Source organism: Carcharhinus amblyrhynchos, chromosome 2, assembly GCF_965287045.1.
Source record: "Carcharhinus amblyrhynchos chromosome 2, sCarAmb.v2.hapA, whole genome shotgun sequence".
NCBI lineage: Eukaryota > Metazoa > Chordata > Chondrichthyes > Carcharhiniformes > Carcharhinidae > Carcharhinus > Carcharhinus amblyrhynchos.
Window position 1 is genome coordinate 92,693,763 of NC_137325.1, and position 16,780 is coordinate 92,710,542.

The following is a 16,780-nucleotide window of genomic DNA, read 5'->3' on the forward strand; positions in this document are numbered from 1 at the left end:
CTTTCTATAATAGGATGACCAGAACTCTACACAGTATTCCAAGTGTGGTCTTACCAATGTCTTGTACAACTTCGACAAGACATCCCAACTCCTGTATTCAATGTTCTGACAAATGAAACCAAGCATGCTGAATACCTTCTTCACCACTCTGTCAACCTGTGACTCCATTGTCAAGGAACTATGAAACTGTATCCCTGGATCTTTGTTCTGTAACTCTCTCCAACGCCCTACCATTAACTGAATAAGTCTACCAAAATGCATCGCCCTACATTTATCTAAATTAAACTCCATCTGTCATTCGTCAGCCCACTGGCCCAATTAATCAAAATCCCTATTGCAGTCTGAGATAACCTTCATTGTCCACTATGCCACCAATCTTGGTGTTATATGCAAACTTACTAACCACGCCTCCTATGTTCTCATCCAAATCATTAATATAAATGACAAATAACAGTGGACCCAGCACCCTCAGGATCCCTGAGGCATACTGCTGGTCATGGGCATCCAGTTTGAAAAGCCACCCTCTGTTCTTGTGTCATCAAGCCAATTTTGTATCCATTTAGATACCTCATCCTGGATCCCATGAGATTTAATCCTGTGCAACAACCTACCGTGCGGTCTCTTGTCAAAGGCCTTGCTAAAGTCCGTGTAGACAACATCAACTGCACTGCCCTCATCGACCTTCTTGGTCACCCCTTCAAAAAACTCAATCAAATTTGTGAGACATGATTTTCCACTCAAAGCCATGCTGACTCTCCCTAATCAGTCCTTGCATCTCTAAATGCATGTAGATCCTTTCTGTCAAAATACCTTCCAACAACTTAGCCACTGCAGGTGTGAGGCTCATTGGCCTGTAGTTCCCAGGCTTTTTCCTGCAGCCCTTTTTAAACAAAGGCACAACATTTGGTTTGAATGGAATGGAATGGTTTAGTTGGACCAATGAGCGGCACAGGCTTGGAGGGCTGAAGGGCCTGTTTCCTGTTCTTTGTTTATTTGCCACCCTCCAATCTTTAGGCCTATGACTATCGATGATACAAATATCTCTGTTAGAGGACCCACAATGTCCTGGGATACACTTCATGAGGTCCCTAGGATTTATTTACCTTGATGCACTTTAAGACTTCCAGCACCACTACCTCTAATATGTACACTCCTCAAGACATCACTATTTATTTTCCCAAGTTCCCTAACATCCATGCTTTTTCTCAATAGTAAAGACTGATGAGAAATATTCATTTAGGATCTCACCCATCTTTTGTGGATCCGCACATAGATGACCTTGTTGATCCTTAAAAGGCCCTACTCCCTTCCTAGTTACACTTTTAGCCTTTATGTATTTGTAATAGCTCTTTGGATTCTCCTTCCCCTTATCTACCAAAACAGTCTCATGTCTCCTTTTTACCCTCCTGATTTGTGTCTCAATTCTACTCATACCCCCATACTCTTCAAGGGATTCACTTGATCCCAGCTGCTTAGGTATGTCATTTTGCTCCTTCTTCTTGACCAGGGTCATCCAGGTTCCCTAATTCTGCCAGCCTTGCCCTTCACTGTAAGAGGAATGTGCTTACCCTGAACCCTGGTTTACACACTTTTGAAAGCCTCCCACTTACCAGACGTTCCTTTGCCTTCCCACAGACTTCCCTCATTTAACTTTTGAAAATTCCTACCTGGTATCATCAAAATTGGCCTTGCCCCAATTTAGCGTTTTTGGGCCAGACCTATCATTCTCCATAACTATCTTAAAACTAATAAAATTATGGTCACTGGTTCCAAAGTGATCCCTCACTAACACTTCTGTCACCTGCCCATCCTTATTTCCCTCCCTCTTTAGTCAGGCCATCCACATACTGAATGAGAAATTCCTCTTGAATACACTCAACAAATTTGCCTCCATCCAACCCTCTAAACTATAGCTGTCCCTATCAATGTTGGGAAAGTTAAAATCCCCTACTATTACCACCCTAGTTTTCTTGGCGCTATCTGTATTTTCCTTACTTATTTGCTCCTCGATTTCCCGCTGACTATTTTGGAGGCTTATAGTACAACCCCATCAGAGAAATTTCCCCCTTCTTATTTCTCAGTTCTACCCATATAGATTCAGTAGTCGAACTCTCGGATATATCCCCTCTCAGTACTGCTGTGATGTTTTCCCTAATCAAAAATCCACCTCCCCTTCCTTTTATTTCCTGTTCGACCTTTCTTTTCCATAGCATCTGTACCCTGGAACATTGAGCTGCCAGTCCTGTCCCTCCCTTAGCCATGTTTCAGTAATTATAATATCCCAATCCCACGTACCCACCCACGCCCTGAGTTCATCTGCCTTGCCTGTCAGGCCTCTTGTGTCGAAATAAATGCAGTTTAATCTGGACTTCCCTTGCTATCTGCTCTGCTTTTGCCTCATCTGTCTGGTACTAGGGACCAAGTGTGGGACTCCAGTTTCTCACCCTCAAACTGAATTCAAGATTCAATCATAGAATGATCACTCGTCCTTAGAGGATCCTTAAATATGAGTTCATTACTTAATCCCTGCTCATTACACTATACCAAATCTAGAATAGCCTGCTCTCTGGTTGGTTCTACAATATATTGCTCCAAGAAGCAATCTCTAATGCATTCAATGAACTCTCCCTCAAGGCTACCTTTGCTAATTTGATTAATCCAGTTCATGTGCATATTAAAATCACTCATGATTATTACTGTACCTTTTTTACAAGCCCCCATTGTTTCTTGGTTTATAGTGTGCCCCACTATAGAACTACTGTTTGGGGACCTCTAGATTACTCCCATTGGCGACTTCTTTCCTTTGCTATTCCTTATTTCTGCCCAGACTGATTATACATCTTGATCTCCAGTCTTATAATCCCTTCCTTTGCTAGCAAAGCTACAACACCTTTCCTTTCTATTTTTCTGAAACTGAGTACCCTCGGATATTCGATTCCCATGCCTGGTCTCCTTATAACCATGTCTTAGTAATTGCCACCAAATCATATCCCTTTGTCTCTATTTGCACTGTTAGCTTGTTAATTTTGTTCCAAATGCTTCATTTATTCAGATACACAGCCTTTAAATTTGTTCTATTATGAAGATTTCCTACTCTTGTCTAATTACTTGTAAAATGAAGTTCACACGTTCTGTCCCTTCGTTTCATTTTCTAGGAATAATCCACCTCATCGCAAAACTGCACTCTGACCTTCTTTAATTTTGGTTTTCTAATTTTCCATGTAACCTAGCAGTCCCCAACCCCTTGATTTAAAGCCCCGTTTACAGCTCTAGTTGTACAATTCACCAGGATTCTGGTCCACGAAGACCATGCCGTCAGAACATCTGCTTCCTCCTCCCGCACTGGTGCCAATGTCCTATGAATTTGAACCAATTTCTCTCATGCCAACCTTTGAGCCATGCATTTACCTCTTGTAATCTTATTGACCCTATGCCAGTTAGCTTACATCTCAGGGAGTAATTCAGAGATTATAGCCTTTTCAGTTCTGCTTTTTAATTTTGCCCCTAATTATTCATATTTCCTCAGCAGAATTTCTCTGTTCTACTAAGGTACGGTACCTACATGGACCACAACAAGTGGATCTTTACCGTCCCACTCCAAGTTCCCCTGCGGCCCAGATGAGGTTTTTTAAGTTTATTTATTAGTATCATAAGCAGGCTTACATTAACACTGCAATGAAGTTACTGTGAAAATTCTCTAGTTGTCATATTCCGGCACTTTTTGGGTATACCAAGGGAGAATTTTTAGCGTGGCCAATTTATCAAACCAGCACATCTTTTTGACTGTGGGAGGAAATCGGAGCACCTGGCGGAAAGCCACGTAGATACGGAGAACGTGCATGCTCCACAGAGACAGTGATCCAAGCTGGGAATCGAACCCGTCCCTGGCACTGAGATAGCAGTGCTAACCACTGTGCTGCCACGGTATTGATATCCCAAACGTTGGCACCAGATGGGCAGCACAAACTGCGGGACTTTCAGTCTTGGCCACAGAACAGTGTTGCCCCTAACTATAGCTGTCCCCTATTATGACTAGATTTCTCTTTATCTTTTTTTCCCCACCCAGCATCACTTATAGTTTACACAATATCTATGACAATTGATGCACAGATCAGAGCATATTTTGGTCTGTATTTAAACTGTATTCAAAGCTTCAGATGTGAAGACTGTTTTCATGGGGGTCTGCAAACCAAAATAACCAAATTGAATGAAGAAATTATCAGACAAACTTCACAATTTGTAACTTTAACATGAATGTGAACAAAATTAATCATGAATTAATGGCAAATCAAATTTGGTATGATCTATAGACAAGAATTTGCAACAGGAGTAGGCAGTCTTTCAAACATGAACCACCATTTGATAAGATCATGGTTGATGTGATTGTGGCCTCTACTTTCTTAATTACCCCCAGTAACCTCTTTTTAAGGGTGAGTTAGATGGATACTCGATTGACAAAGGAATCAACAATCCCAGCTCCACTGCTTTCTGAAGAAGAATTCCACAAACAATCCTCTGGGAGAAGTTGCTGCTTAAATCTGATATAAATGGGAGACCCCCTTATCTTGAAACAGTGTTCTGTAATTCTCTTCCCTCCCACATCCTTTTAGCATCTATGCTGTCAAGGCCCCTCAATCTTCTATTTCAATGAGATCACCCCTCATACTTCTAAACTTCAGGCCTATGCTATCTAACCTCTTTAAAGATAGCTAACTAGTGTAATTTTTTTCGTGTTTCTTCTACTTTTACGAAATTAGAGAAACCTTTTATAGCAATGTCCTATTTATGGACAATTCCTAACAGTTAACTCACCAACAAATCAACTTGTGGCATTCCTATCATGTCACTGATTTTATTATTTTCAAACTCAGTCAGCACAGACTGACTCCTGAAGGCTGCTGATTTTAGGTGCTCTCTCAAAGTATCCTCAATTTCCCGAAGGCAGGCGAAATGAAGGCCCAAGGAATAGCAGGTTCAAATGATACCTTAGGAAGTAGTAGGCAGTACATTCTGCTTGTACGACTCCGGTTTCAGTCGCACAGGGACTTGATACATTCTCCACATTTGGTAGTATTTGCATAAATGGGGTTCCATCCACGCAATCTTACACACAGTAGTACCATTCTTTCTGGCATCTTCCCAACTCTCAGCTTCTGTCTCTTGGTTTCTCTGTTCTCGTCTGCCAGTCACTTGACCTCCATATTTTAACTTACTTTCTGTTTTGATTGCTTTCAAGTCATTAGATTACCTGGTCTCAGACCAGTATTTCTTACAATCCATAAACTATAATTGGTCTCTTTACAAATGATAAAAATTCATAGAAGTTCTTTTCAAACCTGTGTAAAACAATTAAACATTCCCCAAATATTTTGAAGTAATTACAGATTTTCATTGTTCCAGCTTCTGGGTCACAGCCATCACACTATTTGGTTACATAAGCAGTCATTAATACAGCAACCATATATCAAGGGCAGTGAGTGAACTGATCTTTCAGAAAAGAAACTGGATCCAAAACTGAACATGACATCTTTATGAAAATGGAAATAAAATTATAAAGCTAATAAGGAACAAGGGGGAGGCAATGGCATAGTGGTGTTTGCACTAGACTATTAATCCTGAAACTCAGCTAATGTTCTGGGGACACAGTTTCAGATCCTGCCACAGCAGATGGTGGAATTTGAATTCAATAAAAAAAATCTGAAATTAAGAATGTATTGATGGCCATGAACCATTGTCAGTTGTCAGAAAAACCCGTCCAGTTCACTAACGCCCTGCCGTCCTTAACTGGTCTAGCCTACATGTGACTCCAGAGCCACAGCAATGTGGCTGATTCTGCCTATCCTTAGGCAACTGGGGATGGGCAATAAATGCTGGCCAGTCAGTAGCGTCTATGTCCCACAAATGAATATTTAAAAAAATGAAAATGGAAACAAAATTACAAAAATTGTCATTTTTAGCTACTTGGAATTGGCTTCGATTCAGTAATTTTTGTCATAAATTTTCTCCAGGTAGTCATTATTCATGCATGCTGAGTTTCTAAGAATCAAAGTATTAGCATGTTTAATTTATCGCATTTAATTGGTAAAACATTGAAGCTGGCTGTTGTCTTGTTCAGGTGTATGCATTTGCAGTGAAAGAATCTAATATCATGGCCCGTGTCCCAGCAGAGGATGCTGATACACCCCCTAGAAAAAAGAAGAGAAAGCATAGGTAAGAATACTCTCAGTTAAGCATTCTTAATCCTTGGATGAACCTGGAAGTTGCTTATTACCATGCTAAGTTATCTTACCTGATCCAGTCTTAATCCTTGCAATACTTTGTCCATATGTCATTTGTGCAACAAAATTGAATGATTAAAGTTTTAAAATGTATTTTTCCTAATTCAGTTTATAGCTTATAACGTTGACCCCAAAAGTCAATTAATCTGACTATAGAAGTATAACTCAAACCTTTTGATTTCACTATTTTTGACACAGCATATCCAATGGCCTAATTGGATGTGATTTGCTGGAATCCACAAATTCTGGAACCCACATCAATTTTTTTCTGAAATAGAAGTGTTATCAAAGATGGGCCAACTAATTAAAGTGCTGAAACTGTTCACCAGTGTCAAATATTGACTACTACCAGTCAGTAATGCATTCACAGCTTGCTTTGAATTGCTTTGATATAGGCAAGTGTCAGGATTCCAATATACTGGTACTGATGGTGATCAAAAGCAACAACTCAACTGTTTATCAAGAAATTTTAGCTTTTTATATTGAAGAAAGACAATTAAAGATTTAAGCTAACCCTTCTCCCAGTTTATAATCCCTGGCTTTTAGACAAACACTCTCTCTCCAACTGCTCCCATTTCCTCTTTTGTCCTTCAACCCAGCCATGCTTGTGCTCATTTCCCTTTCCTGCAACTTCCCCAATTAATTTATATTGCCACTCTTTACCTAGTTCGCATTTGCAAATTCCTCATCTTACAGCTGATCAGCATAATTCTGTGGCTCTCATTTCCCAGTGCTATTCTTGAACCCTACTTCCACACAGTTTTCATGTCCACAACCTCTACCCAGAAGAGCTTTCAAACTCTGTTAAGCAGTATTGGGAATTTCTGCTGGCTATTGCTGCCACGGTTTTGAATGCTACTGTCCCCTGGCAGGACCTGGTTCTTGCAAGTTCCCAACTGTGCAGCAGCTTTCAAAATCAGTAGCCACGAGATGAGAATTGCAGAGTAGATTGGTGGAGATGACCCCAGAATGATGCTGGTTTATATCTGCAGAACAGTACATAATGCTCATAAAATGCCAGCTGCCAAGCACAGATGGTTGGCATATATGCAGGGATCTGGCTGAACATGATATCATCTCAGCAATGCGCCATCACCTAGAGAAAATTGAGTTAATGTGTGATTATCCACAGACAAATCTCAATGGAAAGTTTCAAAACAACTGCTGCAATTTTGCAGCATAAGGCAATGCAAATAAATTGTCATTCCCACTGTTTCCTTTTTATAGCTGGGATCATTTGCAAGATTCAAGCGCAGGAGATGACCATAATCCTTAAAACCCTACACTGGCTGAGGAAGACTTGGTTCTCAGACCCTTTTAACGTTGAGTGTTGGCCAACATTAAACGGGACCTGTTGTCACAGACGGTGAGTCAGATGTGACACAGTGCTCCTTGCTTTTAATTTCAAGGCTTAACCCATCAGAGAGACAGGCCTAACTGCAAGGGTTTCTCTTTGATTGTAGATACATTATTGGCATCACAATAAGCTACATCAGAACGTTACTGCCAGGATAATTGTGCTTCCTTCAGCATTTTGGAACCATAATTTATTTCACTGTTATGGGGCTATTTTAACATCTATTGCTTTGTTTTCTAGGTTTCATGAAATTTATTGGAAATTGTAAAGGTAGAAATGCAACAAATATTTGTATATTCTGTACATATGTGCTGAATAGGTAGCTTTAGCCCCTCAAGTGGATTTACGTTCTCCGTAGAATCCCTGCAGTGCAGGCAGCTCCCATTCAGTACATTGAGTTTGCACGTCTTCATCTTATCCCCATTCCTGTAATCCTGCACTCTTCTCTTACCCAATCCACCTGACCTATACATCTTTGGACTGTGGGAGGAAACCAGAGCACCCAGAGGAAACACACTTGGAGAACATGCAAACTCCACACAGTCACCCAAAGTTGGAATCCAACCCAGATCCCTGGAACTGTGACATTAGTTCTAACTAACCAGTAGTGCTAGGAATAGTAAGGGGAGAAAGACGCTGGTGGGTGTGGTCTGTAGGCCCCGAATAATAACTTTGTGGTGGGGCGGGCTATAAACAAACAAATAATTGATGCGTGCAGAAACGGAACGGCGATAATTATGGGGGATTTTAATCTGCATATTGATTGGATGACCAAAGTCGGATGCGGTGGGCTTGAGGAAGAGTTCTTGGAATGCTGTCGGGATAGCTTCCTTGAACAATATGTAACGGAACCTATGAGGGAATGAGCTATCTTAGATTTGGTACTATGTAATGAGGCAGATAGAATTAGGGATCTTCTTGTGAGGGATCCTCTTGGGACGAGTGATCATAGTATGGTTGAATTTCTGATGCAGATGGAGGATGAGAAAATAGGGTCCTGAACCTGTGTCCTCTGTTTGAACAGAGGGAAGGAAGTATGATAAGATGAGGGCGGAATTGGCGAATATAGATTGGGGGCGCAGATTGGTTGGTAGGACAGCTGAGGAACAGTGGAGGACTTTTAAGGAGATCTTTTTCGGTACTCAGCAGAAATATATTCCGATGGTAAAGGAGGACTGTAAGATGAGATAACCAGCCGTGGTTATCGAAGGAAATAAAGGAGAGTATTAAAAGCTGGTGCGTTCAGAGCGGCTAAAAATAGTGGGCAATTAGAAGATTGGGAAAGGTGTAAAAAAAAACAAAGAATGACTAAGAAAGTGATAAAGAAAGGAAAGATAGAGTATGAAGCTAAGCTAGCTCTAAATATAAAAGAAGTAAAAGTTTTTACAAATATATAAAGAAGAGTCTGCCTAGAGTGAATGTTGGACCCTTGGAGGACGAGAGGGGGGATTTAGCAGTGGGTAATGAGGAAATGGCTGAGGCTTTAAGTTTTTGTGTTGGTCTTCACGGAGGAGGAGGACACAAATAGCTTGCTGAATATTAAAAATAGAAGGATGATAGGAGATGAGGTCCTTAATGTAACTACTGTCACGAGAGAGGTAGTGCTTGATAGACTAACGGGACTGAAGGTAGACAAGTCCCCGCAACCAGGTGGAATGCATCCCAGGGTTCTGAAAGAAATGGCAGAGGTGATAGCGGATGCCTTAGTAATTATTTATCAAAATTCGCTGGACTTTGGGGAAGTGCCAGAATATTGGAAAACGGCTAATGTTATGCCGCTGTTTAAAAAAGGTAGCAGACAAAAGGCAGGAAATTATAGGCCAGTTAGTTTAACGTCCATAGTTGGAAAAATGCTAGAATCCGTCATCAAAGAAGAAATAGTGAGACACCTAGAAAAGAATGGTTTGATCAAGCAGACACAGCACAGATTTGTGAAGGAGAAGTCGTGTTTGATGAATTTATTGGATTTCTGTGAGGATGTGACTAGTGTGGTAGACAGAGGGGAACCGGTGGATGTGGTGCTTTTAGATTTCCAGAAGGCGTTTGATAAGATGCCTCACAAAAGGTTGCTGCAAAAGGTTAGGGTGCACGGAGTTGGGGGTAAGGTGTTAGCGTGGATAGAGGGTTGGTTGTCTAATAGGGAGCAGGGAGTTGGAATCAATGGGTGCTATTCTGGTTGGCAGTTGGTGACTAGTTGAGTGCCGCAGGGATCGGTGCTGGGGCCTCAACTGTTTACCATTAACATAGACGATCTGGAGGAGGGGGCTGAGTGTAGGGTAACAAAATTTGCTGATGACACGAAGATGAGTGGAAAAGCAAATTGCGTGGAAGGCGCGGAAAGTCTGCAAAGAGATCTGGATAGGCTGAGTGAGTGGGCGAGGACCTGGCAGATGGAGTGTAACATTAGCAAGTGTGAGGTTATCCATGTTGGTAGAAATAATAGTAGGAGGGATTATTATTTAAAAGGCGAAAAGCTGCAGCATGCTACGGTGCAGAGGGACCTGGGGGTTCTTGTGCACGAATCGCAAAAACCCAGTCTGCAGGTGCAGCAGGTGATCAAGAAGGCGAATGGAATGTTGGCCTTTATAGCGAGGGGGATAGAATATAAAAGCAAGAAGGTCTTGCTGCAACTGTACAGGGCACTGATGAGGCCACAACTGGAGTACTGTGTGCAGTTCTGGTTGCTGTATTTGCAAAAGGATATGTTGGCCTTGGGAGGAGTGCAGAGAAGGCTCACTAGGCTGATACCAGAGATGAGGGGGTTAGCCTATGAGGAGAGATTAAATAGACTGGGTCTGTACTTGTTGGGGTTTAGAAGGATGAGGGGGAATCTTTTAGAGACATATAAGGTAATGAAGGGGCTAGATAGGGTAGAGGTAGAGAGATTCTTCCGGCTTAGAAAGGATAGCAGAACTAGAGGGCACAGCCTCAAAATGGGGGGGAGGTGTCAGTTTAGATCAGAGTTGAGGAGGAACTTCTTCACTCAAAGGGTGATGAGTCTCTGGAATTCTCTGCCCATTGAAGTGGTGGAGGCTACCTCGCTGAATATACTTAAGTCACTGGTAGATAGGTTTCTGATAGACAAGGGAATTAAGGGTTATGGGGAGAAAGCGGGGAAGTGGAACTGATCCACTTCAGATTAGCCATGATCTTGTTGAATGGCAGGGCAGGCTCGAAGGGCTAGATGGCCTACTGCTGCTCCTATTTATATGTTCTTATGTAACCACTGTGCTACCATTCTAACCCTTTCTACTTCAGAAATTTTGATCAAAAATCTAGGCTGCCACTCCATTATTGTACTACAAGTGCTGCATTGTTGGTGCTTTCTTTCAGATGAGATACTAAACGGAAACCTGTACCTTCCCATGTGGGCATGAAAGATCCTACGACAGTATTTCAAAGAAGAGCAGCATCGTGGCCAATATTTGTGTCTCGATGTCATGTAACCAAATTATTCGGGCATTTATTGTAATTGGGACCTATTTGTTTGCTAATTGCTGTTGCCTTTGTAACAGCATTGGCTACACTTTAAAACTTAATTGTCTGGAAAGCACTTTGGTTGTGAAAAGTGCACTATAAATGCAAGTTGGTTCAGCTCAGTTGGCTGGACAGTTGGTTAGTGATGCAGAGTGACGCCAACAGCATGGGTTCAATTTCTATACTGGCTGAGGTTATTCATGAAGGCCCATCTTCTCAATCTTGCCTTCGCCAGAGGTGTGGTGATTCTCAGGTTAAATCTCCACCTCAAAAGCCATCTGGGGTGATGGTGACTTTATAAATGCAAATTTTAAAAAGTATTTTGACCAAATTGCTCTAGTATATTTCAGTTCATCTCATTAATATTCAATATAATATATTGGTTCTCATTATCTTTTCTATGGTTTGGTAATTGTATAAGGTAGTTTTGTTTCTGTATTTGTTCCATTAATCACCAAGCTGCTGAATTTTCTTTTAGCTGGTCATACTTAGCATGCTTTCAGAATAAGAATAGAATTGAATATGCATTTATATTTTGTGTAACAGTAGCCAATGTAAAAAAAATTGCTTCGTTTAGTAGCAAACATTGAGAAATTTGACGTTTACAGACACTGAGACACTAGTAATATATGTCAAGTTTTGGATTGAGCAGGATGGTGATGTTGAATAGTATATAGTATTGCAAATGTGCGTGTGTTATATGCATGTATATTTATATAAAAACAGAATTTACTCATATAGACATCTGAAGGCCTTTTCTGTTTGTTTCAGGTTGTGGGCTGCGCACTGTAGAAAAATACAGTTAAAGAAAGGTTAGTAATCTAAATAAACACCTTTTATGCTGCAGAACTTCCTCTTTTTAAACGAAGTGCCAGAACAATCTGCATTTTTTCTTATGATAGTTCGCTGACTGTCTTTGGTTATTTTACCTAGATGGTTCATCCAATCATGTTTACAACTACCAACCCTGTGATCATCCACGTCAGCCCTGTGACAGTTCCTGTCCTTGTGTTATGGCTCAAAACTTCTGTGAAAAGTTCTGTCAATGTAGTTCTGAATGTAAGTATATATAGAAATAATGTAATTTTCAATGACCGTTCCAAATCTCTCATCCAGTGTAAACAAATACCTTCCACATGGTTGGCAATAACCATGATGTCTAGGTAAAATAATGTTGACTATTACTAATCTAATTTTCAAATTTATTTTGTTCGGAGCGCAGCAATTTTTGTTGCTGCTTGGACATCACCCCTGAAGTAAATAAGAAAGTGATTGAATTTTTTTTAATTTTAATTAACTCAACAGAGCATCCGCAACACTCTGGGGTAGAGAATTCCAAAGATTCACATTTGCTAAGTGAAAAGAATTTTCTCTTCAGTTCAGCCCTGAATGATCTGTTTTCTGGAAATAGTATCGTCCCAGGGAAACAGCCTTACAGTGCCTCAATTTTTTACATTTCAATGAGATCCACTGTCATTCATTGTTAACTTCAATGTAAAGATGTATTCTGCCAATCTTCCCTCATAGGATAATCCTGTATGCAGGAATCAATGTAGTGAAGCTTTGCTGCGTCTGTTGTAATGCAAGTTTAATCCTTCCTTGGCTAAGAAGACTGAACTATTCACTTCTCAGCAAAACCTTACTTCTCTATTCCAACTGTCTTGCAATACAGGCCATTTGCTTTCCTAATTGCTTGATGTATCTGCACTTTAGCTTGCTTTCCCCTAACTACAGTATGAATTACATGATCAAAAGTCTAAATAAATTTGCCAAAACTATCTTCCTTTAATTAAGCCACGTCGACTCTGCCTAACATCTTTTTCCCAAGTGTCCTGTTATGATTTAATAAATCCAGCAGTTGATGTCAGGCTACCCCTCTACTGTCTTGACTAGAATAAAGAAACATAGAACACTACAGCACAAACAGGCCCTTCGGCCCACGAGTTGCGCCGATCACATCAACACCTATCTATAACCCCCAATCCCATAAAACCCCATATACTCATCCAGAAGTCTTTTAAAAGACCCCAGCGAGTTCGCCTCCACCACCACTGACGGCAGCCGATTCCATTCACTCACCACCCTCTGAGTGAAAAACTTACCCCTAACATCACTTCTGTACTTTCCTCCCCGCACCTTAAACCTGTGTCCTCTCGTAGCGACCATTTCAACCCGGGGAAATAGCCTCTGAGAATCCACCCTATCTATTCCTCTCAACATTTTATAAACCTCTATCAGGTCGCCTCTCAACCTACGTCTCTCCAGGGAAAAGAGACCCAGTTCCCCCAACCTAACTTCATAAGGCATGCCTCCCAGTCCAGGCAACACCCTTGTAAATCTCCTCTGTACCCTTTCAATAGCTTCTACGTCTTTCCTATGGTGAGGCGACCAGAACTGCGCACAGTACTCCAAATGAGGCCTGACAAGGGTCTTATAAAGTTGCAGCATTACTTCCCGACTCCTAAACTCAATCCCTCGATTTATGAAGGCCAGTACACCATACGCCTTCTTGACCACCTCTTCCACCTGCGAGGCCGATTTAAGAGTCCTGTGGACCCGGACCCCAAGATCCTTCTGCTCCTCAACACTACCAAGACTCCTGCCCTTGATAGTGTACTCGTTCATCCCGTTGGTTCTGCCAAAATGGACGACTACGCATTTATCCGCGTTGAAGTCCATCTGCCACTTCTCTGCCCAGTCCTGCATCCTATTTATGTCCTGCTGCAACTTTTGCCATCCTTCCAGACCATCCACGACACCACCGACCTTCGTGTCATCAGCGAACTTACTTACCCATCCTTCCACTTCCTCATGCAGGTCATTTATGAAAATGATAAACAGCAAGGGTCCTAGCACAGATCCCTGGGGCACTCCACTGGTGACTGACCTCCATTCAGAAAAAGACCCATCCACAACCACTCTCTGCCTTCTGCAGGCAAGCCAGTTCTTGATCCACAAGGCCAAAGGCCCTCGGATCCCATGCCCTCTCACCTTCTCAAGAAGTCTTGCATGGGGGACCTTATCAAACGCCTTGCTGAAGTCCATGTACACCACGTCCACGGCACTTCCTTCATCAATGTGTTCAGTCACATTATCGAAGAACATAAAAAGAGGGAAGCAGTCATTTAAAATGTGGAAACCCCCCAGCAGTAGGGCATATTAGAATCCAATTCTGTCCAACTTTGGTAATTGTAAAAGTTAGTTTTTTTGCATTTGTTTCCTTAATCTCCAAGCTGCTGACCGTTGTAGTTAACTAAGTATTTGTTTACAACAGCAACTTGCATTTATAATATGTCTTTAATGTAATAAAACTTTAGAAGCACCTCAAAGGTGACATCAAACAAACAATTGACACTAAGCTACATGAGGAGATAAGAGGACAATTTTCAAAAGCTTGGACAGCTATTTGGGTTTTAAGCTTCTTAAAACGTGAAAGAGATATAGGTTGAGTGCTTCAGGGAGAGAATTGTGAGCATGCGGCCTAAGCAGATGAGGCAAAACTGCCAGCGATGAAGCAATTAAAATCTGGAATATGCAAGTATCTAGAACTGTCAGAGCACAGAAATCATGAAAGCTTAGAGTTGGAAGAGTTTGATATGAGAATGGTGAGGCCATACTTCACGGAGGAGGACGTGAATAATTTGCTGGGTGTTAGCGATGGAAAGGTGGTAGGACTGGAAGGTCTTAATGACATTACTGTTACTAGAAAGGCGGTGCTCGACAGACTGGAGGGGCTGATTGTGGACAAGTCCCCAGGACCGGATGGAATGCATCCGAGGGTTCTGAAAGAAATGGCGGAGGTGATAGTGGATGCCTTGGTGGTTATTTTCCAGACGTCGCTGGATTCCGGGGAAGTGCCGGATGATTGGAAAACGGCTAATGTTACGCCGTTGTTTAAGAAGGGTGCCAGGCAAAAGGCGGGGAATTATAGGCCGGTTAGTTTAACGTTTGTGGTAGGTAAAATGTTAGAATCTGTCATTAAGGAGGAAATTGCGAGGCATCTTGAAGGGAATTGCTTGATAGAGCAGACGCAGCACGGTTTCATTAAGGGGAAGTCGTGTCTGACAGATTTATTGGAGTTCTATGAGGATGTGTCTAGGGCGGTGGATAGAGGAGAGCCGGTGGATGGGGTCTTTCTAGATTTTCAGAAGGCGTTTGACAAAGTGCCTCACAAGAGGTTATTGCAGAAGGTCGAGGGACATGGAGTTGGGGGTAGGGTGTTAGCGTGGATAGAGGATTGGTTGTCAAATAGGAGGCAGAGAGTGGGGGTCAACGGGTGCTATTCGGATTGGCGGATGGTGACTAGTGGAGTGCCCCAGGGGTCGGTGCTGGGGCCTCAGCTTTTTACCATTTATATAGATGATCTGGAGGAGGGAAGCGAGTGTAGAGTGTCGAAATTTGCTGATGACACCAAGATTGGGGGAACGGCAAATTGTGCGGAGAGTGTGGAGAGTCTGCAGAAGGATCTAGATAGGCTGGGCGAATGGGCCAGGAAATGGCAAATGGAATTTAATGTTGGCAAGTGTGAGGTGGTCCACTTTGGTAGGAAGAATGGTAGGAAGGACTATTACTTACGGGGCGAAAAACTGCAGCAGGCGACGGTGCAGAGGGACCTCGGGGTCCTTGTGCATGAGTCGCAAAAACCCAGCTTGCAGGTGCAGCAGGTGGTCAGGAAGGCGAATGGGATGCTGGCCTTCATAGCGAAGGGGATTGAATATAAAAGTAGGGAGGTCTTGCTGCAGCTGTATAGGGCATTGGTGAGGCCGCAACTGGAGTACTGTGTGCATTTTTGGGCACCGCACCTGCGCAATGATATTTTGGCCTTGGAGGGAGTGCAGAGGAGGTTTACTAGGCTGATACCGGAGTTGAGGGGGTTGAGCTATGAGGAGAGGCTGAATAAACTGGGCTTGTACTCGTTAGAGTTTAGAAGAATGAGAGGAGATCTCATTGAGACGTATAAGATGATGAATGGGATGGATAGGATAGAGGTGGAAAGACTCTTCCAGCTCAAAAAAGACAATAGGACTAGGGGGCACAGCCTCAAGATAAAAGGGGGGCGGTTTAGAACGGAGTTGAGGAGGAACTTCTTCACTCAAAGGGTGGTGAATCTCTGGAATTCTCTGCCCGTTGAAGTGGTGGAGGCTGCCTCGCTAAATATTTTTAAGACGCGGGTTGATGGGTTTTTGATAGGAGAGGGGATTAAGGGTTATGGGGAGAGGGCGGGAAAGTGGAACTGAGCAGCGACAGATCAGCCATGATCTTATTGAATGGCGGGGCAGGCTCGAAGGGCTGGATGGCCTACTCCTGCTCCTATTTCTTATGTTCTTATGTTCTTTTCTTATGAAAAGCAAACAATAGGAGCCAAAGTAGGCCATTTTTCTCCTCAAATCTGATGTGACTGTGGCTAAAACCCCACTTTCTTGCCTGTCTCCTAAAATCATTGGCTCCCTTGTCAGTCAAAAAATCTAACTTGACCTTGATTATATTCAATAACCCAGCCTCCATTGCTCTCTGAAGACCAGAATTCCAAATACTATGATCTGCTCAGAAAAGATGTATTATTTCTTGTCTCTATTGAATGGGAGACACCTTAGTTTAATTCCATTAAATATAGGCCCAACCATTCCTAATGAAACAATCCCTTCATCCCAGAATAACTTCTCTAAAC

The 16,780-nt window shown here is 42.2% G+C and overlaps 1 protein-coding gene across 3 annotated transcripts in view; it reads left to right on the top strand.

The window, feature by feature from the left end:
* Nucleotides 1-16,780, top strand: part of ezh2 (enhancer of zeste 2 polycomb repressive complex 2 subunit) — a 97,244-nt gene that overhangs the window by 68,749 nt on the left and 11,715 nt on the right. For all 3 annotated transcript variants that reach the window (XM_080209272.1, XM_080209265.1, XM_080209257.1), the window contains 3 exons: nucleotides 6,116-6,210; nucleotides 11,884-11,924; nucleotides 12,046-12,171. In XM_080209272.1, coding sequence (XP_080065398.1) covers nucleotides 6,116-6,210; nucleotides 11,884-11,924; nucleotides 12,046-12,171 — 262 coding nt within the window. The remainder of the gene's footprint in view (nucleotides 1-6,115; nucleotides 6,211-11,883; nucleotides 11,925-12,045; nucleotides 12,172-16,780) is intronic.